This window comes from Castor canadensis, chromosome 2, assembly GCF_047511655.1.
Source record: "Castor canadensis chromosome 2, mCasCan1.hap1v2, whole genome shotgun sequence".
Lineage (NCBI taxonomy): Eukaryota > Metazoa > Chordata > Mammalia > Rodentia > Castoridae > Castor > Castor canadensis.
The window spans coordinates 95,237,931-95,262,499 of record NC_133387.1 but is presented as its reverse complement, the minus strand read 5'-3'; the positions used below and the strand labels follow the sequence as shown (position 1 = coordinate 95,262,499).

The 24,569-nt window shown below is 41.5% G+C and overlaps 1 protein-coding gene across 4 annotated transcripts in view; it reads left to right on the top strand.

Annotated features, from left to right (window-relative positions):
• Positions 1–24,569, top strand: part of Bmper (BMP binding endothelial regulator) — a 347,506-nt gene that overhangs the window by 113,944 nt on the left and 208,993 nt on the right. For all 4 annotated transcript variants that reach the window (XM_074065307.1, XM_074065308.1, XM_074065309.1 and 1 more), the window contains one exon: positions 1,056–1,141. In XM_074065307.1, coding sequence (XP_073921408.1) covers positions 1,056–1,141 — 86 coding nt within the window. The remainder of the gene's footprint in view (positions 1–1,055; positions 1,142–24,569) is intronic.

Sequence of the window (24,569 nt, the reverse complement as noted above, 5' to 3'; positions counted from 1 at the left end):
GGGGAGGGTGCGGGAGGAAGCGGCCCTCCGGGACGCGGGCTTGGTACTTGGTGAGGAGGAGCTGGCTTGCAAGGGATGGATGGGAGGGTGGGGAGCTCGCACCTTGGCGTCTGCCGTTCTGCCGCCCGTGGGGATGAAGCGAAGCCCGGGGAAGGGGCGGAAGGGCTGGGAGTAGATGACGAGGTTGACGGCTGAGGAGCTGGTACCCTCTGTGTAGTGATAACAGACATTCTTGGATTTGAAGTTGAGAAATTCCTTGATTTACTTTTGATGTTACCCCCAGCCCTTATTTTAATCTTTCCCACTCCTGTACAATTAAAAAAATTGCGTGGTTTCCCGCACATCCTCTTTTCTCACTCTATAGGAATCCAATATGTATGTCTACTGTGCCAGTCAGTTCTTTTTAAAGCACCGGCTTTCTAGACCTTGAGTTTAAAGAAACGATCATATTTTAAAAGGGTAATAATAGCAGAATATAATAATTGTACGTTTTCAGGCAGGTGAAGACCCCGGCTGCTATTCTGAAGGACATACTTTACTGACACCTGGTGCAGAAAAGAAAATATTTCTAAGAGAAGAGAAAAGAGGATTGCATTTCAAAAAGTGATTTCAGCTCACAACAATATAAGGCAGATCCATCTGAAAGGCCTGTTCATTGCTACAGTGCTGAATTCTGTTCAAATTTAAATCTTCCCTAATGGGCCATTTGAATTTTTTTAGTATGGGGTGTGTGTGTGTGTGTTTGAAATGCCTTCACAAAGGAGGAGTATTATTAACGATCCAGTGAGATGCTTGGAATTGTGCTTAAAGCATCTGAGAATAGAAATCTATCTATACATTACAGTGGTTTCTTAAAAAAAAAAAAGGCCTGCTTAAATAAAACTATTTAAAATCGATTGGTGGCTTTGTTTTGGGTGAGTTTGATCATTTAAAATTCATTAAGAATTTCTGATTTGGGTAGGTATTTTGAAAAGGACCAGTGTAGAAATTTAACATTTTGTAATAATGATACTAAGCAAAGGTTTGAAATGAAAAAAAATTTCCCTTTATTTCAGGATCTGTTGCAAAATGTGAAAATGAAGGTGAAGTCCTCCAAATTCCGTTTATCACTGACAACCCATGCATCATGTGTGTGTGCTTGGTAAGTGTGCAGATCAGGTAAAGTGAACTCCATTGCTCTCGCTCAGACAAGGTGAAACCATTACTATAAGCAGGTCTTAAAAGATTGTCTTTAACTATTACAAACAAAATCGCATTTAGCTGCACATAGTTTGCGGGTTGAATTCAACTTAGTTGAATTTCTGAGTTTTATGGGTTTTGTCAATTTCCACTTCATTCAGCTGAGAATTCTTACTTTTGGCATCATTGTTAGAGAAGGAAACTTAAGCTGGACTTTATGTGACATTGTTCTAGTTTGCAATTCCTCCTAATGACTATTAAAAACCACCAAGTCATTGCTCCTGCACTGGTTTCAAAGCATTTTCTGCATTGACTCTATCATCTGAGCCCAGCAGGAAAATGGTGAGATAACATTGAGGTACAAAGGTCAGGGATAAGGTATGTGACGAGGAGGAGAGATGACTGCCACAAAGGACAAACGTAAGGTCAGAATGTAATCTTGAATTCCTTTCTTCGGTTTCTTTGCCTGTTGTGGCCTAAGCTTTCAAATACAGCCTTTCTTTCTGATTTAGAAGCACGAGTGAGAAAGGACAATTCCACTCTTAAGAGAGAATAAAACTTGGCTGTCAGCTGCTTAGTTAACCCTGGTGGTGGCTAGTAGGTGCCAACAAATAATTTATTTCAAGTTATTTTAGCTTAATAGTTAATAATAAGTCTAAAAAATAACCACTTGGGGGAGATTAAGCTATCTGAATAAGAATTTCTGAGATGAAATGTAGACTCACCAAGAGCAACGCTTTTGCTAAAAGTGTTTCACATGCTAGTCACTTTTGGCAAACCTTGATTAAAAACTACATATCACAAAATTCTGTTGGAAATACATTAACAGACAAATGCAAAGCCCCAAAGTGATAGATGACTATTTGTTACCAGAGCAGCATGTCCTCCTATGGAACTAGAGAGGGGATCCATCTCTGCTTATGGAAAACCCACCAAACACTTTGAAAAAGGCGGGAAAAGGAGGAGGGGGAATGGGAATAAAATGGAGGAGTGAACTTGTTCATAGTACACAGTACACATATATGGAACTGCCACAATGAAACCCCCTCATAATATAAGTGAATACTAATTCAAAATAATAAAACTTTTTTTTTATTATTTTATTATTCATATGTGCATACAAGGCTTGGGTCATTTCTCCCCCCTGCCCCCACCCCCTCCCTTACCACCCACTCCACCCCCTCCCTCTCCCCCCACCCCCTCAATACCCAGCATAAACTATCAAAATAATAAAACTTAAAAAAAAAAAAAAGCTAAGCCATTAGGCTTTCAACTATGAATTTCTTCCATGACAAGAGATGAGGTCAATGTCATGAAATGTTAAGTGGGGGAAGGTGCGTAGCAAATGATTGAAGACTAAGGAAATCAACAAAAACAAAAATGCCTTAATTTGTTGAGACGATCAACATTGCTGTCTAAAAAAAATCTGAGCCGAGAGGGTCTTTAGATTCTGTGTTTATGAACTGCTCTGTCAATGATATTTACTAAAGAACTTGTTGAAAAGAAGTTTTGAGTTTAAATTTTGACTCTGTTGCTGTGTGTGCATGTATACATCTTCCTTTTTCATTTCTCTTATCTGAATAATGCTAGTGAAATATTTTCTTTTATTCTCTTAAGATTTCAGGGGAAATTACCCTGACCAAGTAATATTTAAATGTGTTGACAGCGCTACATGTAAAAATATCATTTTTCTCTTTGGCAATATTACTATTTATAAAGTTCAGATATACAGTTTTACAAACTGTTCCTCAATAATATTTTGAAAAGTTCCCCACACAGCATTCTCTCTTTTCGGTATTCCTGCCCTGGTAGAAAATAGCTCCTTTCTTTGAAAGGAGAGATTTAATAATAAGAACATAGATTTTTAGAACGCTTCACTTTTGAAGGTCAAGAAAGAGTGTGAAGAGAAAAGACGCATCAGATGGAATTCAAGTGGAAATGATATTTATTGGAGAAAAGTATCGATTAAGTTCGTAAGGCTAGTAGATGTCTTATGTCTTTAACATATAAGTAATATTTAAGAGGCGTCTGCCTTGGACAAGAGCTGTCAGAGTCTCTTCCCCTGGCATTAGGACTCACCCGTTATTCATTAGCCAAAGGCCTAGTGATATGTTACCATGGCCTTGGGCAGGGATTTAGGAAGAGGGGCCCAAGTTGTCACAGTAATTATTGTTCCCCAAACATTTGTAATGACTTAGTAAAAATTGAGTGAGAATTTAGTGGATGATCATTTCTATCTATAGCTCTTGCAAGCTTCCATGGAATCCACTGCATTGTCTGGGTTCTAGCCACTGTGTGGCCCAGAAGCTGCTTGGCGTTTTTTAATACTTGAATTGAAGGGGAGACACATTTAGCAGATTGATAACATCTACAAGCAAACATTTATGAAGCACATTTTATTTGCCGGACAGTTATCTAAGCCTGCATTACTTCATTTAATCCTCACAGAATTCCTTTGAGGGCTTTAACCTTTATTTTAAAGAATAAGGCTTATGAAGCCAAGTAACTGTGAAGGTTGCATGTTATATACATAGTATTTAGTATTTTGATTACAAAAATAGCAGAGCTGACGCTTAGTGTTGGTATTGTCTGTCTCTAGAGCCCTTGCCTCCTTGCCTATAGCCATGAGAAATGGGCTATTTGTTAAATTGGAGATGTAAGAAAGCAGGGAGAAAGAGAAAGACCATTGAAATTATTTTACCTTTTGGTGTTCCTTGAATTGTTTTGTTCCTTTGAGTTTTATTTTTTGGAGTTCAGTCAGTTAACATTTGTTAATCCCATTATATGAAAGGAAAATCTCCTTATGATTTCTGACCTGCAGGTAGTGTTGGTTGTCGTGAGCTAGGTTTATGTATGTATATTAAGAGGGTATGTAATATTCTTAACTTGGGATAAAGAAAATAGTCATATTTAGTTTGTGTCGGTCTAGCCTTTTGGCAAAAAGGTAGCTATGGCTGGGCATAAACTCATATCTTATTTCATAACATGTACTAAAAAGAAAAAAAGCTAACCTCAATGTATGTTTAAAAAAGATGTAAAAATGTTATAGTTGGGAGGAAATTGGTGGCACAAAGTCCTGCATGTAATTACAGTGTCAAACTTGAAAAGCCCCCACAAAATCTGCTTGGCCTGCTTTAAACTTTTAAGCTCCGGGATATTTCAAAGGTAGAATGAGCTCATTTCTGTGGCAACTTCGAGGATAACAGTGGGTGCAGTGGTCACAGTGAGCAGAACTGAGTAACTTTATTTTCATTTATCCTCGTCTGCCCAGACCCAAGCATCTTTCCTGAGCCAGTTTTGGCCCAGGACTGACCTGTATGTTAGCTGGTGATGGTCTGTCCTTTAAAAGTGGGTGGGCCATAAGGCTTTGGTTCATCTGTTCCAGGAAAAGGCAAGAAGTCAGACCAGGTTCTAAGATCTAAGGACCTGGGTAGGCAGTTTAGGTTAAGAATGTTCGTACTTATGTTATGTAGTGAGAAAGCCAAGCAGGGCCTTCCTGCCTTATAAAATCACCTTTTGTGGACCTAGGAATGGAGGCTCAGACCTCTTACTGTTCTGTTTGATTTTTTTCCCCTTCTTGCTAGAATTATTTTTCCTGTAATGCCCAGGAAAACATATTGGTGCCTGCCCTGAAGTCCAGCAATCTACTGTCTGGATCTGTGGATTCCCCCAAATCTACCAGGTGTGCATGAGAAGGGACACCCCGTGCTTCCCAGTGTCCACCTCACTGTAGCCCAGGAGCAAGTGGTGGGAGCCAGTGAGTTCAGCCTAGGCCTGGAAACCTGAGAAAACTTTGGAGGCTGGGACTCAGAAAACCAGAAGTCAAAGCTTAGTTTGGCATACGTTTTGTTCAGCAAAAAACATTATTCTGAGGTTGAAATTTCCTTTTTTAAATCCAGAGGTGCAATGCAGAAATGGCCCCTTTGCTTATAAAAAGCCACGTGAAATTCAGTGTTACAAGAAGCAGGGCTCCACCCATCTTGGAGCCAACCAAACGGTGAAAACAGAGTAGACCTTGTCTGATGTCTGCTGTTTTCTGAATCCCCCAAATTCTCTATTGCTAAACAAGTAGCTCCATCATCTCAGCTTCTCTCCCTTGCTTATCTCCACAAAATCTTCATTTTTTTTTTATTGTTCACATCATGAGTGGCAGGAGAATAGACATCTATTATCTGAGTGAGGGTTAGGTGCGTGTTAGAGGATGAAGGAGATAATGTTGCATGAGGATTCAGTTTTTGTGTGTGTGTGGGTGTGATGGGGAGGGCAGAAGGAAGGTAGAAAGTAGCCCAGTTGTATTCAAAGAGGTATTGCACTTAGTATATGCACATATACATGGATTGCTATAGCTTTTTCAAAATCATTTTGTGTCATTTTTAGACTTTGGATGCTCACTAAGGAAGCATTTATTTATTTTTACAGCATTTAGAAGATGATACAGCAATCGACTTTCAATAGAACAGATTTGGGAGAAAGTAACTAATTTATGGGGTCGTGTAGGCAAATTCTCAAATACCAGCTCTGAGCAGGTTATTCTTAATCCATGCTCTATCCAGGTTCAGAGAAGCAGAGCAAATCTCTTGAGGTCACACAGGGACTGAGAGATAGAACGGGGATGTGAATCCAGTTTATTGTCTACTAAAACAATTTACTTCTGCAAAAAACATCTGCAAATATCTTCAAAGGCTTTGGAGAGTTAGTTTAGCCTCCACAGAGCTAACCTGTGTCTCTTGGTCGGGGGTAAGGGGGTGTTAGGATTGTTTTTGATCTTGTAATACCAACAAGATCAAAAACAAGCTTTGGCGAGCATTCAGGGCTGATACAGTTTGTGGCTTGTAGCCTGTCATTTTGGCAAAGACATTTGGCCTAGGCATCTGATAGGCGTGGGTTCAAATCTAACTGAGATGCACTTGAGACAGTTTTGTCATCTTTCTAAATCTTAGTTTCCTCACTTGGGGAGTGAGGTGAATATCAACATCTAGCTCATAGAGTTGCTGAGAGAATTAAATGAGTACACATATAAGGTTTGGCCCATACCTTGGCATGTGGAAAGCTCTTTGGACTGACTTTTTATTGCTGTTGTTGATGATGGTATTGTGTGTTCTTTAATTCTTATTTCCTCACATGGAATAAGATGCAGAGGTTCATCAGAAAAGGATATAAAAGGAGGCCGATGGAGAAGAGATGTGATGATAAGGATGCCAGGCCCACCCATCGTTCTGAATGAACAGGTCACATCAGTAACATTTAGTGAGGTTTTCTGTCACTCCAGGCCTGGCCTGCGCTGATCTAGGCTGCCTCCCTGTTGGGCCAGTTCTCTGTGGACCCTGGCGTAAGTTTTCCCCTTGCTCTCTATTAAACATGAAGAAAAACTTTCCATGGAAGAGGGGCCTCCTTTCTTGCTGAGTATTTACATCTCTGTGCCTGTGGGGTCACCTTCACTTGTACTTTCATTGGCAGAGAGGTAAGGTTGGGACTCGGAGCTGTGTAATTCTGGAAAAACTGCCTAGTGGTCTGGCATCATGGGGATTTTCCTGGCCTGCTTTGTGGAAGTCTCCCGACCCTGGTCCAGACCTGAATGTGTTTCTGCTGCGTACTTACTCATTGCTCCCCTTCCCCAGCCCCATTCCACGTGAACACACTTTCATTCTTACTTTGTGGTACTGGTCTTTACCATGTGCATCCACAGTAACCTGGGTTTTCAGTGTAGGAAATAGTGGTGGGAAAAGAGAGCCCATCCCAGACTGGAAGACAAATTGAATGAGGCCAGGAGAATAGGAAATAATGGGAAAAGTCAAGCAGGAAAAAACGAAGAAAATAAAACCAGTTAATACAAATTTGTTGGATATATAGAGGGTATCAGGTTTTCACACCCTCTTCCATGGCACTTCTCCCTGACTGGTGGTATACAGAATCCTTTGTGCTATAAAAGAATACAGATCACACTACCTCTCATGGCAGGGGAAGGTCAAGTGTGCTTGTTGAACTTAGTTAAGATCAGCAAATGAGCTGGGAGTGTATTTTAAGACCTGTTGATACCTGGCTCTAAATCCATAAAACATTGCTCAATACACTAGGGTCAGCAGCTTATAAATTCAATAATATTGTTCTTTCTTCCTCATTTTCACACCTCTTCCCTGCTTCCATTTTGTTCTATTATTTTAGCCTGCTCTGTATTTGAAGCACTGTGGTAGTTGAGTAGACAAAGCCCAATGGGACAGATTCTTGCCCATAGCCTGGTGGGAATGAGGGACATGTGCATGAAAAAAACTACAAGAGTGGTACAAAAAATGCTATGACACACTCAAACCCACGTCTCGGGGGCTGGAGATGGATTCTGGCTTGAGTACATTGGACCTTGATTGGGGAGGAGAGGTAGTCCAGGAGGAGCAATAGAAAGGTGTGTGTGGGATGACTGAGCCTAGTGTGCCCAAAGTGCTGATTGGCCTAGAACAGAGAGCTTTGGAGGAACCATCTGGGATCAACCCCCTATCTCCTGAGTACAATAATCAGGAGATCAGTGCTTTCCTGTCATGGGAGAGGCACACTTAATATTTTTTGTACAGCCACATGACACAATAGGATGTGTTATTTAAATGCCTCTAAGAACTTTTATGGGGGGTGTTTAGAGTGAAGAAGCCAGAGTTTGGACAATGGAGTGACTATAGGAATGTGGTGTGGTTGGGTGACAGCAAGCAGCCTAGAGCAGGGGTAGGCAGTGAGGATAGAAAGAAGGTGTTGAGATAAATTAGTGTTTGAATAAATAGACTCCAACCAAAGACCAGCAAGACACAGTCAATGAAATGCAGTCATTATGGTGGAACATTGTGTGGAGTGTCTTTAGCACAACCCCCTTGCTCGTGATGTGAAGACTAGAGCAGTGTGAGGCTACTGAATGGGAAATGATTTACTTCCCAAAGCTCCCTTTAAAGTTCTGTTTTGGGTGCCATCTCTCTCCTTGAACTCACCATGACACTCTGCTGTACACAGCTGCCTCGTTTATTTGGCAAATGATTCAGTCTGGTGGGCGTTATCATGATAATATGTATGCTTAATTGTAGCATTAATCAAAATCTGGGTGGCTCACCTTAAAGGAAGCACCAGTGTGCTGGGACACTGAAACCACTAGACTTGAAGAGGCATTCTGAAGCCCACATTGGTAGCACTTGGCAGGAAAATAGATGGTGGAGGTAAAACGGTAATTGAAGGGAATTTTGAAAGTTCTAGCCAATGTTGTTCCAGGCAGCCTGAGAAGAGAGAGTGAGCTCAGACTTGATGAGGTGGGCTTGATAGACCCTCATCAAAAGTCCTATAGGCTCTTAAAAACTTGGGTCTTGATCTCTGTAGAGTAATTTGGGTGGGAGTGGAGGGATAGCAATTTGTTAAATGTCTGCATAGAAACGAACTTTAAAACTTTTTTGTTTTGTCTTGGGAAAGGATCTAAATTGAGATTTTTAAGAAATGAGTCTACAGTGTTAGCTAGAAGAAGGGTTAAGAAGAATAGAAAAGGAGAAATTGATGAGTGAGAGTGAGAAATAGTTATAGAGGCAAGAGATCCAGGAAGGTACAGGCCAAGGTAGATGAAGACAAAGAGGAAGACAAACACCAGTGGCATTAAATATTGCAGAAAATTAGGCTGTCAGTTCTAGGGGATCCCAAGAAGGAGCTTTCTCACCATCTTCTTGGACTATTTGAAACAATAAACAATGGTCCCCATCTCCTTTGTACCTGCTATGAATTTATACATGAAATTGGATTGATCATAATGGGGTTTGGTGGAACCACATTTGGCAGGAATCTTAAACTAAGAGGGCTACACAGATTTTGAAAATTTAATGCAAAGATCAAAAAATTTCCAAACTTTGATTTTAAAAGATTTTTGCAAAAGTGAATGTTTAAGTACCATTTGAAAATTTTATGAAGTACCAAAATACACTAATTTCATGGATAGAAGTAATATTCTTTCTTCAATTGTTGTTGTAATGTTTCTGTAGTTAAATGCAAAATGGAATAATGGTCCACATTGAAGCATTTTTAAAAATTCATAGTAAGTGGGACAATATAAAAAGTGTGACTAATATAAAAACTTGCTATTGTAAACGTTCAAGTTTGCTCTGTAATATTATAATTTAATATCTAAATCTGTAGGTAAAATATTGTCTTTATTCATGAACTTTTTCATGTCAATTTTGTCAGTTTAATACAACTGGGGAGGATTTTTTTGGTGTTTGAGGTTATGGGTTCAAGTTCTACCCAGGTCACCTAGTGGCTGTGTGTTCCTGGGCAGATCTTGCTTTCTTTGAGCCTCAGTTATGACTATTGGGCAAGTCACTAATGAGTGTGTGCCCTTTGCCAGGCTTCTGTTTTTGGTGGTTAATCACTGTTTGAAGTGATGTGAATGGGTTAAATGTGATGATGTTTTTGAAAGCCATTTGTAAACAGTGTCAATGCAACTATTAATAAAGGCAAGAACTTGTATAGATGAAGGTGAAGTACAGTGGTCCCTTGGTATGGGTGAGTTCCACGACTTCTATGGACATGAAAATCCTTGGATTCTCAAGTCCCTTATATAAAAAATATTATAGCACTTTTATATACCTTATGCATATCTTCATGTATACTTTTAGTCATGTCTAGATTACCCACAATACCTAATGTAATGCAAATGCTGAGTAAATAGTTCTTATACTGTAATGTTTAGGGAATGATGACAAGAAAGAAAAGTCAGTACATAGCCAGTGCAGAAGCAATTCTTTTTAAATATTTTCAATCCATACTTGGTTAAATCCATGGAGACAGAACATACAGATATGGAGGACCAAGTCTGCGCCCATGTTAAAACCAGTTTTTAGCATGTGATTTTTGAATATATTCTTTAGAGACTAAACCTAGGGCCTTACACTTGCTAGGTAAGTGCTCCACCATTTGAGCCACATCCTCAGTTCTTTTGGCTTTTACTTTTTTTTTCGGATGGGGTCTTCTCTCTCTGCCTCCCGAGTAGCTGGGACTGCAGGCGTACAACACCATGCCCCAAATCACTCCCAGCTTGTTCTTTGTGACGTGGCCTCCCTAACTTTTGCTCATGTTGGCCTTGAACTATGATCATCCCATCTCTGTCTCCCAAGTAGCAGGGATTACAGGTGTTAGTCACCATGGCCGGCCCCCAGTCTCTAGCTCTTAATAGTCATATGACGTTGGTTAATTTGCTTAGTGTTTCTGTATGTTGACACCTGTATCTTCATCATAAAGCTCTTTCATGTCAGAATTGTGAGTTGAAACATGGAACATCCTCAAAACATGTTCTGAAACAGGGGAAGCCCTTCAGAATTCATAGCTCCTACCACTGTCTAAGTGCTATGGAATTATTGTCAGTGGGATTCTTCTAAGAAGTGGTTGGATGGACTGTGGTTAACAAACCCAATTTGTTGTCAACACCTATGCAATGTGTTGACTCTGAATTTTTCTCAGGATTGACAAGGAAGCTTGAGTAGAGGTAGCCGCTGTCCTTTCAGTGCCTAACAGGCACTGGTGTATCTGGGGTTTAGCAGGGTGGGTTGCTTCTTTATTTTTCATCTTCAGGGGGTCATTTGCTCTGTCTGAGTCCAACCATGAGAACTAATCAGTGTTGTTTTTGCAGTGAGGCCCAGTCGTCCTTTTGTGGCACTTGCCATTGGAACAGGAAGTGGCAAAAATGTACAACTCATCACTGAGTGGGCCCCTGAGCTTCCAGGTCCTCTCCGTTTTAAGGAGTGTGACGAGGTCCAGTTCCCAACCAGGGCCAGGCACTTGTGCATACCTGTGGCATAGGGCTTTCTTCTCCTACAGGGTAGACCCAGATGAACCCAGATGGCTAGATTTGGACATGTGGACCCTGAAAACTCACATAGTGCACTACCCAAGAGCTTCTTCTTCCTTGCTTTAGCAGCACCTTCTGTCTCACAGCATAGCTACTTGGGTGAATTCATGTCTTAAGGAATGAGGTTGTCAAATGTAGGAACCTTGCCATGGTTATCTGTGTCCTCATTGCTTCAATAAGAGGTCCACAACCTTGGGACTTGAGTGGGAGTAGTGTTGGAGTTTCCTGTTTATAGTTTAGGTTAACACTTGGGCTAGCTCCCCCCAGAATGGAACATCAAGTTCCAAAACATGACTCTCCCAGAGAGTTTGTCACAGAAGGTCACCCTCCTCTATAAAAGACATCCTAAATAATCATTACAAAACATTTTTTTTCCTTCAAAAGGAATGTAATTGCATTTGAAACTAGAGAGTCATATAGACTTTCAGATGGGTTTTTATTTGTGATGAAAGGAACTTTCCTTCTTCTAGAAATACCTTGCTGTCAAGAGTAGAAAGGCTGATGACATGACAGGAGGTGCAGAGAAGGAGGTTCTGGGACCAACTCCCTTCTAATTCCAAAAGCCACAGTGCGAACGGTCTCCCCATCCTGTAGCTGGCAGGTCCCCAGTCATTTCCAGCCTCGCTTTGCTCGGTGAGGCTGACTCCAAAATCTTGACACAAGTCTTCATGTTTATATTAGGTTTTGGATGTTAGCTCCCTTGGTTTCTGGGAGCTGACTGCTGAAAATTATGTTTTTCTTTGAAGGACAAAGGCCTTATTGTACATACATGTCGTGTAGTGTAATGAGTTTTTTTTTTTTTCTTTCAAATGTTAGGTAATGGGTGGGACTAACCCTGATCTGCCAAATAAGAAGTTCACAGATCTGTAAACCGACTGGCAATTTGAAGGTTTCACACAGGTAACTCAGCAAGAGAAAATGACAGGGTGGGATGAGTGTCATCTTCACCGTCCTCGGCATGTCCCTGAAATGCCCTGCTTTGATGGAATCACCATAAAATGGCTCTGAGAGAGGACCTGCAACATGAAAGATATTACCCTAGAGTCACTTCAAAGTGAAGGATAGCGATAATAAAAATCAGAAGATAATGATCGTCACATTTGAACTTATCAAAACATTTACAAAGTATCTCTTGTATTCTTGCTCAAATAAATAGGTTTGGGCCAGCTGGTTTTTCATGACTGCTAGTGCTGCAGGCGTGGGCTGAGCACTGTATTTTTAGGTCTGCTGTGGTCACTCAGCCTCTGATGGTGCTGCTGGCCTTTGGGCTGTGGGTGACTTCAGGAAGGCTATTTGTAGGAGAAACCTGCCGGGCCCATGGAAAGGAGGCAGGAAACCAGATGATCCAAAGTTGCTCCTCCATTTCTTTGGGCCTCAGCGAGAAACATTTTAGCATCTTGATATTTTCCTTTTCTCCTTAAATTATTATTATTATTATTATTATTATTATTACTTGGAGCCTATCTTCTGAGGTTCTCCTTGAGGCTCATCTGTGAACTGCAGCAATAACATCAAGTTGCCTTCTTTCTAGTGAGCAAAGTAATGCATTTTCATTTTTACCCATGTTTATTCATAGAGTGTCTTATTTGAAAGTGTCGGGGGATTCATTTTCCATTTTATTTTCTAACTGAACACAACTGTTTGTGCCAAGATAGCAGAGCTGCTGCCCTGGCTCAGAGTACAGAGCTTGTGCCTGAGGGGCTCACAGCTTTTGTCTCCACAAAAGCCTTCCACACCATATTTGACTGCTTCATTGTGTTCCTCCTGTATTTCTCAGAAATTCAGACATTCTAGAGGTGCACACAGCCTGCTGGGTCTCTCCTGCTGTGTAGATTTATGGCGTAAAAGCAGTAGCATCAAGACATTCACATAGCAGCACTTTTTGGTCTCAGGGGACACTTGTTTTCCTGAATGAGTGGACATGAAAGATTAACCAGACATTCTCCCACTTGGGAGCTGCTGTGCCAAACAGATTAGAGTCCTGCCATGGGCCTGGTGTTTATGTCCCTTGGTGGCAGGGGGAGGAATGAGGCCTGTTAGGCTTGAGTTGTGGCAATTTCCTGTTTTCAAGCACATGGAAATAGTGGTTCTGGTGTCAATTGGGACTCACCAGAGTCAGTTGGAACCCCATTAACACGTAGGTGAGCACCGGTATGTCCTGAAGAGGTAACTCAGGTGAGAATTTGTGGATGAGCTGGTCAGCAGGGAAGGGGGCAGGAGGCTGCCCCTCTTATGAGTTTCACTAGTCTGGGGGATGACTTCTGTTGAAGGAAGCAGCCCTTCTCTGTTGGGATGGTTAGAAATACATGTACTAAATGTCAGCTGCTTCCTTTTCTTCCATGGATGCACGAGTATGCAGGGGAGCAGTTGGGATTTATTAAAAGAAACAATTACTTTTTTTTCATGTTTCATGTGAGCCATCTACGAGGGGTGACGGCAAAGAGAAATTTTCTCAAGTGACCGCATATGCATTTGCTGTGTTGCAGAAATCTAGAGCCCCCAATTTTGATGTTATGAAACTTTTGATATTTGTCTGGTGGCTCCCAGAAACTTCAGCTTCATGTGGTTCAACCTAACACATATTTTTGAGCACCTTTTGACTTTTTCAAGGCAGATTTTTATCCTGACAGGTTATTGTCATGTACATGAATGAGGGGGCCTTTAAATTCAGAGTGAATTTCCACTGGGTTATAAACTAAAGATAAAATGTGATGATACAGTAAAACACTTCTCAATTTGTTACATAGTAAAGTGTCCCTCGATCTATGAACCTCCAACTCCAAATTAATGGGCTCTTCTTTATATCCTCCAGACCACTGTGAAGATGGCAGAAAGGGTGGAGGAAGGGAGAGTGACACCATGCTCAGCTTTGTGTGGGAGCACATGGTGTGACTCTGCAGGATGTGTGGGAACTGCATTATAGGACTGAAGTAGGAAGATGATTGATCGATAGTCATTAAACCTGTCATATATATATATTGAGCATTTATGTAAATAATGTCCTCAGGCACTGCAAGATTGGAGAAACCCTTTTTACCTGATCAAAAAGAGATTAAATTATGTTTGAGAAAGTTTTGAAGTTAGATATCTTTTATTGCTTTAGAGTGCTTTGAAAATTGATTAACTTTTGCAAGCCAGAGATTTTAACTCTAGGTTGGAATATTTGATTAGTCAAAATAAACCATGATTTTTTTTTTGCTAGATTTTATATATTTATATATGTGTGTGTATGTGTGTGTGTGTGTGTATGTGTATTAAATATGATATTTGGATAATGGCTTTAGTTTGCAAACTACCTTCCATCACTACAGTCTAAAATGAAGGTATGATGGAACTAGTCATGTACCAGGGGCCCAGAGAATGGAGTTTAAACAGTAGGGGCAGATGACGGTGTCCTGGTCACTGGTGGCTCCTGCCCCTTCCATCCTCACAACCTTCAGTTTTGACTGTCTGTCTTCTCTTACAGTTGTAGGTCATTAACAAGTCAGGGGTAAGAATTTTGCCTTTAGTTTCCTGTTCTCCCACCAGGCCCAACAGTGATGGCTCTCACATTTTAATGTGCATAAGAACCACCAGGGAGTTTGCTAAAAGTGCCATTTTCCATGCCTTAATCCAGAGACCAGAGAATCTCCCATTTTAATAAACACTTGTGGTGACTTTTATGTAAGGGCTAATTTTTAAAAGACTTTTCCCAACTGAGGCTTTATAGAAAGGGAAAGATATATAAATATAAACCTAAGCATTTATGCTCATATTTAAATAGTGGTCAGGTATAGTTAAATTCTGTTATAGTAGGTCAACTATTGCATGGTATTGTTTTTCTGTGAAGCTTTCACACAGTTATCTTGTCCATTAACCATCTTTATTGAAGAACTACTTTTCTTCACATCATCTCTATCAAACCTTGGTTAGCCAATCAGAATTAATCGCATGTGTTTTGAGGCTTATATGTTGAATACTTTTATCATAGTTCTTACTCCTGTCTCCCCTGAAGTTTTATTAATTGTTTACATGACTGTCCCCTCTGTTGAACATTAAACTTCTTTAGGGCGGGAAGAGTGTCTACTTTTCACGATCACTGAAAGCGCTAGAATAGAGCCTTGCAAACTTTAAGTGTCAACATGTATTTTGTGAATAAACACAGTTTTCCTAAACTGGGACTGCATTTGCCTCAAAACCACTCTGTCAGGTAGGGCAGGCTTTTCTCAAGAAACTGATTTTGTAGTTGGTTCAATAAGGCTCAGAAAAGGAAAGCCAAGCAAAGATCACACTGCAAAGCAGGAAGATATGAGAATCCTGCTCCTGCCTGGGTAGACTCCCCTGGGAGATCTTTCAGAGAATGCTTCCTCACCACAAGGGTTGAGAAAATGCCCCTAGGGCTTAGGAAGACAGAACTAGCAAATAGCTTCCCTGAGGACTGTGTGCTCAAGTTAGGTAGAGTCCTGACTGGCCCCTTTGGGTGGGACAGATTGACCCTCTGGGCGGCAGCCAGGCTTTTCATGTGCGGTATTCCCACAGGGATGCACTGTTTCCTGTGGTCTTTCTGCATTGGGCAGCAGCTGCAGGATGAAGCTGATGTGAAGTCTGTTTGTTGCCTCTTTAGCAGGAGCCAACTTGATGTAGCAACTTGACCAAACTGCCCAGGTTTTATGACTGTTTGGTAGGATCCAACAGCACCTGGAGGAACCAGAGGCAAAGCCATAGGAGCTAGGGACCAGGTGAGGCAGGAGTTAGAGACTCTCCTCTCTTCCATCTTCAAAGCTGCTCCCAGAAGCCCTTTCCTTCTGTTCGCAATTTACACCTTGAAGGAACCTTCCTCGCCCACAATGAATTCCTTCTAGGAAAGTGCTTTCTTTTCCCTCTCCATTTGCTGCCCTCCTTCTGCTCATACCTTCCTTTCCTTGCTCAGGGGGAGTGGAGCATAAAGTCCAGCTGACCAGGTTCTGGTTCACGTTGCCTTTGCGTAATTCTTGGTCATATTGCTAGACAGTTTCCCATACTCTTAATAAGAATCCTTTCAAAAATTTTAAATTAGCCTGACATTCCATACTTCCAGGGTTTCACCTTTATCATCTCCATCTTTATTATTTTTTACCATGTTATTTTCTTTCTCTGTTATTAGCCCAGCATTTCCATGATGTCACCACTCCCCAAGTTTTGTGTCTTGTTTTTCTCAGTCTCAGTTTTTAATTCTTGGTTTCAGCCTGATGAACAGCGGGTGGCTATTCTTCCTGCACATACCATGGTAGCCAGACATTGATCCGGACAGGGTGTGCTGTGTGGCACTCACTCACCTTGACCAAGTAGAGCAGGATGGTGGAGCCAGATTAGAGTCATTTGTGAACATGGTTGTGGGATCAAGCTTAAGGCTTAAAGGTGGGGGTTTTCTAAATGTTTTTCACTAGCGATGAAGTGCTTATATAATTTAGTCTGAAGAGAACATCTAGGAGAAATTTTAACAGCCTTCCAGTATGTGGGAAGGAAATACTGTGTTGAAAGGACAAGAGAGGAGAATGAATCCCAAAGTTGCAACATGTTATTAGCTTCTGTTTCTCCTTAGGGCCTTTGCCTCTTACTGGCTTCCAGAGGGAGTCCCACATTGTTTGTGGGGTCTTGGCTCCTTTGCCTCTTGGCTGATGGCTTCCCATGAGTGCGGGCTCTTCCTTGGATCCTTAGATCATACTTACCCTGCTCTAAGTGCGTATCTTTGTCCTAGTTTTGAGTCACACTTTTTAAGATCAGAAGTTGAAAGCTGGATCTGGCTGTGATATCTGTTCATTGCAGAGTTTCGACTTTAGGACTTTGTATAACTGAGAAGGAAAAGTTAGATTGAGACGTTTCCTTTCTCAATTCTTTCTTTTACTCCCAAGTGTGCAGGTTCTGTCAGTGCTACACTCATCTTTAATACTTACTTAGCCTTTGGTCACTAAGTTCCTGTGATGGGTCTGAGCCCTTTTGGTTGGGAACATTGGTCTTAGACATTTTCCATGGCATTCTCGGCTCTTCTAGCCAATCAGAAATTTCCTAAGCTTTAATTGATGATTCCCTCAGCAGTGTTGATTGGATGTTACGGTGATTCTTTGCACTAGGGACAACGTGTGACCAACAGCGGTTATGGCAACCTCTCTGGTGAGCCTCACACAGTGGGTGGCAGCAGTTCCATCCTGAGATGTGTTGATCTCTCAGTACCTGGCGTAGTGGCAGGTGCTGAGAGAAGGTGACCTCTGGTGGTCATGAATTAACATAATAATTTTAGCCAGGGGTCACATACAGTTATGAACACACACGTGTGTGCATGTGTCTCTGTGTGTAAGCACTCGCATGTATTTGCTTATTTGAGTTCTCTTTCTTTGACCTTACTTTTTGCTGGATCTTTTTTACTTTCTCAATGTTTAAATGTAGGAGGGCTGTAGGACTCAACCAAGTTATATTCTCCATTTCTCTATTCTGTACAGATCCATGCTTTTAAAAATACACCTATATTCTGATAGCTCCCACATTTATGTTCCCAGACTTCTCACCTCTACAGTCCTGATCCTACCCAGATGTCTACTTGGCATCTCCACATGGATGTCCAATAGCATCTCCAACTTAAAATAGTCCAAAAGGAGATCTTGTTTTCCACCCCTTCCCCAAGTCTACTTCTCTGTAGATGGTAATATCAGCTGCCTTGGTTCATTCTCTCAACCCATCAGCCCATCTGGTTCTTGATTCCTCTTTGCCTTGCATCCTGTGTTCAACCTATTAGCAATCTTGATATGCAAACCTGTCAAAATTATTAATCTGATAATTTCTAACTACCTTTTTATCACTCTTGCTTTTGAACAACATACTCTGAGTTGCTCAAAATGTAAGGATTGCTTTACTTATTGGAGCAAAATTCTGGTGGCATCTCATCTCACAAGGAATCTATTTGAAGGATAACCACAGTATACAAGGCCTAGAACACCTGACTCCAGATGCTATCTTGGACTGCAGTCCCCAAAGTAGCCTCTTTTCTTACTGATCAGCCACCTTCCTGGACTCCTCTTTCCTCCTGCATGATACTCAACACTGTTTTCACAGTGCGTTTGCATCTGCTCTGTTCTGTGTCTGGAACACTCTTATCTAATATATTAACATAGTCCTCACTCAGGTCTCTGCTCAGGTAAATGCTTCCTTATTACAGGGTTATTTTATGACTACTTTCTCCACTCCTGGTCATTCTGTCCTCTTGTCCTCCCTCATTTTCTCCAGAGCCTTCAGCAGTACCTGTTCAGCATGCACTTATTTGTTCTCTTAAGTCTTCCCTGCTAGAATATCAACCTAATGAGGACGTGGTCTTTCTCATGTTCATGATGTACCCACAGTGACCAGGACAGTGCTGGGCCCGTTCAGTGCCCATTGGTTGGATAATGAGCCTGCACCACCTGTGTTTCATGTTTCTGATGAGATCTAATTCTCTGCCTTTGAAGTAAATTATGAACTTGCCTTTCTACTCCATACTCTGCTTTCCTGTCATTATGACTTGCCTTTTTCATTGATTATATTACTTTGTGTATCATGTTTGAAGGTGGGAAAGTTATACAAACACTGAAAGGTGAAAAGTTGCCTCAGATGAACAATCATGCAATCACAATAAGCTGTATAATAAGTAACATAACTGCAAGATAAAATTATAGATGGTCTCATACTTACAAAGGTTTCACTTAATTTTTCTTTTTGTCTTTACACTGGTATAAAAATAATACCCATTCAGTAGAAACCATTTGGATCTTTTTCTGGACTAATGACATGTGTTAGATACTCTTAAGATGACAGGCAGAGGCAGTGAGCCACAGTTCCCGGACAGCCACGTGATCAAAAGGGGAAACAATCAACACTCTACAATGTATTATGTTGCCAATACATTGTTAAATGCATTTTCTACTTACAATATTTATTTCCGTGATATACTGAGGAGTATCTATATTTCTATAGAAAACCATTTAAAAAATAGATATTACTGCTCACACCAGACATGGTAGCATGATCATTATTGATTCTGAAATGTTATTTGCAACTCATTATATTTGCATTTTATATTTTACCTAAAGCATACTATAGATGAAAAACTGTAAAATGTGTTAAGTATTGTAATCTCAAAGTGCAAGAAAGTAATTGCATATAATTCCCCATGATATCTGTAATACAGATTACTCTCTTGTGTGCAGTTCCGAGTGATGTTGCTGTACTTACCTTGCCATCATGAAAGAAGATTTGTTTGGGGGCTGTGACATCCCAAGGGGCTGTGATACATAGGTCAAATTCTGTCTCAGTGAGATAATTGTCTAACAGAACTTTGAAAAGGCTCCGTCCATGATCCACGTAGTGTCTAAAAAGCTAGGATGACCTGGATGATCTCAGGGAGTTTGTGGCAGTAGAATTTGGTTGTAACTGACTGTTCCCTCCCATGAACTGGTGACCAGCACTTTTGCCTCTCGTGTTGTGAAACGCGAGGTACTTTTGCTGTGTTTATCCTCTGGGGCCACTCCCTCTTGGAGTGTAAGCTCTTCTAGGGCAGAAGATGTATCTGATTCATATTTTCTGTTCCCAGCAAAACCTGGCATAGTGCCTGGCCCATAGCAGGGCTGAAAAATATTTGTTAAACATCTTTTTGGATTTCTGGTCAGATAAATCTAAATTCTGCAGTGTAAAGGTTTAACCTGCAGAAAAAAAAAATCTTTATAGCCAAAAATAATCACAATTTGTAAAGGCCATGTGTTTTCCTGTTGATACTCTTGTCCTTAGATATATGTCAGTGCTTCTGACTAGCTGTTTTGTGATGAAAGCTTTGTTAAAACCAATGATTAAGGGTAATAACCATGGATGCTTTTTTTTTGCTTTTAGCAAAAAGTTTGTTTTATGGGTAACCAGCTACTTTGATTTCTTAATCTAAGAAAGGGATCATATGCAAATTTGGCACTCATTGATGGTTTAATGAGCTTGAAAATGGAAGCTAGAAGATTAAAATTACATTCTAAGCCTATGAAATAAATCTGAGACTTCTCCAGTTCTTTCTGACATCTGCATGTGGCCCTTGGGAAAGCTCTGGTGGAGAGAACACACTGCGAATGGCCCTGGTGAATGAGTCAGACCAAGCCGAGCTCAGACCAGCCTGCACATGGGGAAGCTGTCTGAGGCTGGGGTGTGCAGTTCTGTGGATCTCTGGCTGGCTAGAGCTTCTGCCTCCTGCTCCCCACTTGACATTCCTCAGGCTAACTGGACACTCCCTGCAGTTAGCCCCAGTGTTGATATAGCCCAGGGCAGAGATCTTTCTAGCATCCCAGGCATTACCTGAACAGTTCATAGAGGCAGGACTGCATTCTACAGGATCTCATCTCTAGCCAGTTGGTCCCTCTGTCCCAGGGGGACCTTTGAAAGGCTCAGTGATTGCTGGTGGTTGGGGTCAATTGTGCAGATGTCTTTAAAAGTGTCTCACTGGTGACCAGAAAGTTACTTTGTCAAAATGACAGATGGGCTGTGAGCAACAACTCCGCCCTGCCTATTCCCTGGGACGTCAGTTCTATTTACTTGTCAAGATCAGGTATTTTTGTAACTCCCAACAGTGAGCTAGCTTTCTTGCGGCAATCTGTGAAAAATCTTCTATTTCTTCTGCTCTGTGGCTTGTTGTTGACCTGAAGGAATGAGGAGCACTTGAGAACTTGGTGGATTCAGTGTGGGCATGTGATCTAGGAAGGAGACAGGTGCTGACAACAGGGGGACAACCTGTAGGGCTGGTCACGTGAAGTAGCTTTGCTGCAGTCTTTGGTTTCCATGTTTTGCACACATTTTGCTCTTCTTTGGCAGAGAATCATTTATGCACATAATTAAAAGGTCTATTGAATTCTTACTCATTTTATAAAACCAGAAAGCTCAGCATCTTATATTGTGATAACTCAGGAAAAGGGACCCTGAAAATAAGCTGTCCAGGTGTCACCTTCCTCCTTGTCATATAGCCAGCTTTCCTGGGGAGCCGCTCTAATTTTATGATTAGTTTTTAACTCCTTACACCTCACCCTTCACTCCCTCTAGTCCCCCTGCCAGCCTGACCAGCAAACTTTGCTGTTCCCAGAGACTGGGAAGCCTGACTAATACCGTCTGAGCCCTAGATTGGGCTGGTAGTTGGAATGGCACCCTTCAGGTCATCATCTTCTTGCTGTTTCAGAGAAGAGAACTCACCAGAGAGGCATAGGAATATTCCTAAAATTTCATTGCCCCTTTATTTTTTTATTTTTATTTTTATTTTTTTAAGCAGGGGAACAGGCTGCCTCATTATTTGCCGTGTGCTGAGGGGCACCCAGCAGTGTAAAATGATCAGAGATATTAGGGGAGGCCCCTGGTCACTTGCTCAGGAAGCCATATTCCTTTGTAGAGCATCCCCCCCGCACCCGCCCCCGCCAGCTTTGGTTCGAAAATTCTTCCCAAATCAGGAGTCTTTTGGAAGTTTTCTCTACAGCACTGACCCTATCCTGCATCCCTGTTGCTGGAGCCCTCTTGCGTGGGGAGGAGAGAAGGGGACACCTGAGCCTTTGGGGACAATAAAGGAAGGACACCAGTATTTATTCCTCTGTTCACAGGTCTGGCAGAACAAGGCACAGTCTACCTTTCAGCTTTATAATCTGCTCTGGGAGCAGAGTGTGGTGGTAACTGCATCTGTTCCAGGGCCACAAGGCAAAGTCATCGTCTCTTTCCTATCCAGTTCATTCAGTCCCATGAACGTGGTGTTGCCGGCAGACCCTTTGCTTATACGATGTACAGTGTAATAAGAAACAGACTGAGCTACTTTCTTTGGGCTACTATTTTTATTTGGTGGTTATTTCTTTTGTGTTCTGCCATCTCTAATGTTTTGGTTCTATTTCAAAATATGATTAAACAGAATGAGGAGCTGTTTGACATTGCCCTGTTTTAAATCAGAGCTGTACTTGAGCAGCTGGGACTTTCTAATGGCCTATGTTTTTTTGTTCTGAGAGTTCCTTGAAAAGGCCAAAAGAAAAAAAAAGCCAGACCGAAACCCTTAAACAGACTAGGACCCCAAACAATCCACCCAACAAACTAAATCCTGTTACAAAAAAAAAAAAAAAATTGAAATGTTAGGTAACTTGAATATAGAGAGGGTCTTCTTATTAATCCCCCTGTTGCTTCTGCTGGCACGTGTCATATTTTCAAGTTTGGTATCGGGAGCACACTGTCATGGCATGATGTATGAGAGAAATATATCATCAGCACATCGTCTTTGTAGAGGGTATGGGTACTAAAAGACACGATTCTGGCCAGACAGAGCAGCGGGGGGCCTTACTTCTTTCCTCCAACCCCCCTGCCTTTTGCTTTAATCTCCCTCTGTTCTGTGCTGCAAAGAAGTGAATTTCTTCATGGGATATGACTTGTTGCAAAATAATCGGGGGGCCCCAGTGGGCTTCATAAAGTCTTTTAAATGGCCAGGCTTCAAGGGCAGCTTTGTTCCGAGTTTGCACTGTTAGCTGGGCCAGAGGAGGCCACATTTGCCAGGGTCCAGGTCTCTGGGGTAAAGGCTCGCAGAGCCTAGACAGGAGAGAGAAAAAATAACACTCCCAGATGTAGTGCAATGAATCGCGCGATGTTCTTACAAGGTATTTTAACATTAGGTCTCTGAAATTATGGCTCTGGGGTGCCACAAGCTTTCTAGGAGAGGACACCCTCCTGTGCATATCGGATGTGGCGGGTTTGAGCCCAGGTTCTGTCCATTTTGCAAATGGCCCAGGACTGGGGTGTGTTTTGAGTTAAGGCAGAGACTTAATCTGTCTTGCCTAAAATGCACTATTTTTTCCTTGTGTGTTCAAAATGCATCTATGAAGCACCAAAGTTTATAAGTGGGGCTTGCTTAGCAAAGATAAACATTTATGTTCTTCAATACCAGGAGAGAGGCTTATCTGAGCCTCTAAACATAGCTTTCCATCAGAGGGATTAAATCACAGGCTTTGATATCAGAGAGTCCTGGGTTTGAATTTCTGCCTGGCTAGCTATATAAACTGGTGAGCCTTTTAACCTCTCTGTTTATTTCCTGTAAAATGGAGGTGGGCAAATCGATGCCTTCCTCTTGTTACAAAGGTTAAATGTCAAAATGCAGAAAACATGTTCAACATGGTCTGACAAATAATAGATTTCCTAGAAATGTTAGGTGCTATGACAAGTAATAATCACCAACTTGCCTGGAAAACTGTGTGCCGTTCATGATTAGAGATGGGCTGGCTGTGACCTTGGCCATGGAAGGGATTTGTAAAAGCTATGGAGGTTATGAGTGCAGGAAAATCAGAGAATATCACTTTAGAATACAGGCTGGAGGCACAAAGTGCAGCGGCTGCATTTGACACCTCCTGTTTCCTTTGCTGAACTCAACTTGGTTTGGGAAGAGGGAAGTCTTGGGAAACCATTTTTCTCCACTGAGAGTTTGGGTTCTTTCTCCTTTCAACCTTGCTTTCCTCGCAGGCGAAATGTTTTTATTGTTTTTTTTTTTTTTTTAATTTCTCTCCAGTTTTTTTTTTTTTAAGTCCCATTGAGCCAAGACATGACCCAGAGGCTTGCACTTGTACACTTAGGCTTTGTGGCAGATCAACTTCCACTTATTTTTTTCTTCCAGCCCTTTCTGTGTAAGAGTTATGGGAAGTCGATTGCACTATCCATAATGAAGAACAAGCAAGCAAAAACTTAATTAAGATAATAAATCATCAATCAAATTTAATACTGCCATTAGTAACCAGTGGACTAGCACAGCACCCCTCCTCCACCCCAATTCATTATTATTTCTAAGAGTCTGAGGGTAGATTTTGTCCAAATAAGACAGGCTGGAGCAGGTACAAGCTTGCCTTAACTCCTGTCACCTGAGTGCTTATGCTCGCTTGCAAAGGATTCCTCTGACCATACGTTCTGGAGAGGGAGTCACTTTATTTTACTATTCCAGCTATGAGAGTCACTAATAAATCATGGAATCTGCCCCCTTTGTGTCTTTGAATGCTGCCAAAACACTTCTGTCTTTAGCTTTTGCCTACATCTCTGCATTTGAAAACCTACAAAGGCTCAGAGTCACGTCTCCTTGTCCAAGTCCTGGCTCATCCCTTCTATGGCATTTTTCCAAGGTTACTTATACCAGGGCAGGCAACATGGTCATGACCCCACTTACTGACCCAGGTGGCCTGTCTTTCTGAAAGATTTCCAGACTAGCTCAACTACATGTTAATCTATTCCTAAAATCTCAAGAGTTGTGTTGAAGCTGACCTGATTCTAATACGGTACACCTATAAATTTTAATGCTGTGTTTTAGCAACTAACCTTCCAGCCTGGTCCCCTAATCCGGGCCTGAGAACCATGTTATGGTCCCAGCTCCACTGCTTGCTAGCTAGCTCTTTGAGGGACCCGAGACACTTAAGTTCATTGTGCACCATTCCTCTGTCTGCAAGTCTTAAGAAACCTGGGAGGATTAATGAAATAATGTCTGCAGAATTCTTTAGAAGAAAGGTGCTATGTAAACACTAAGTATTCTTCT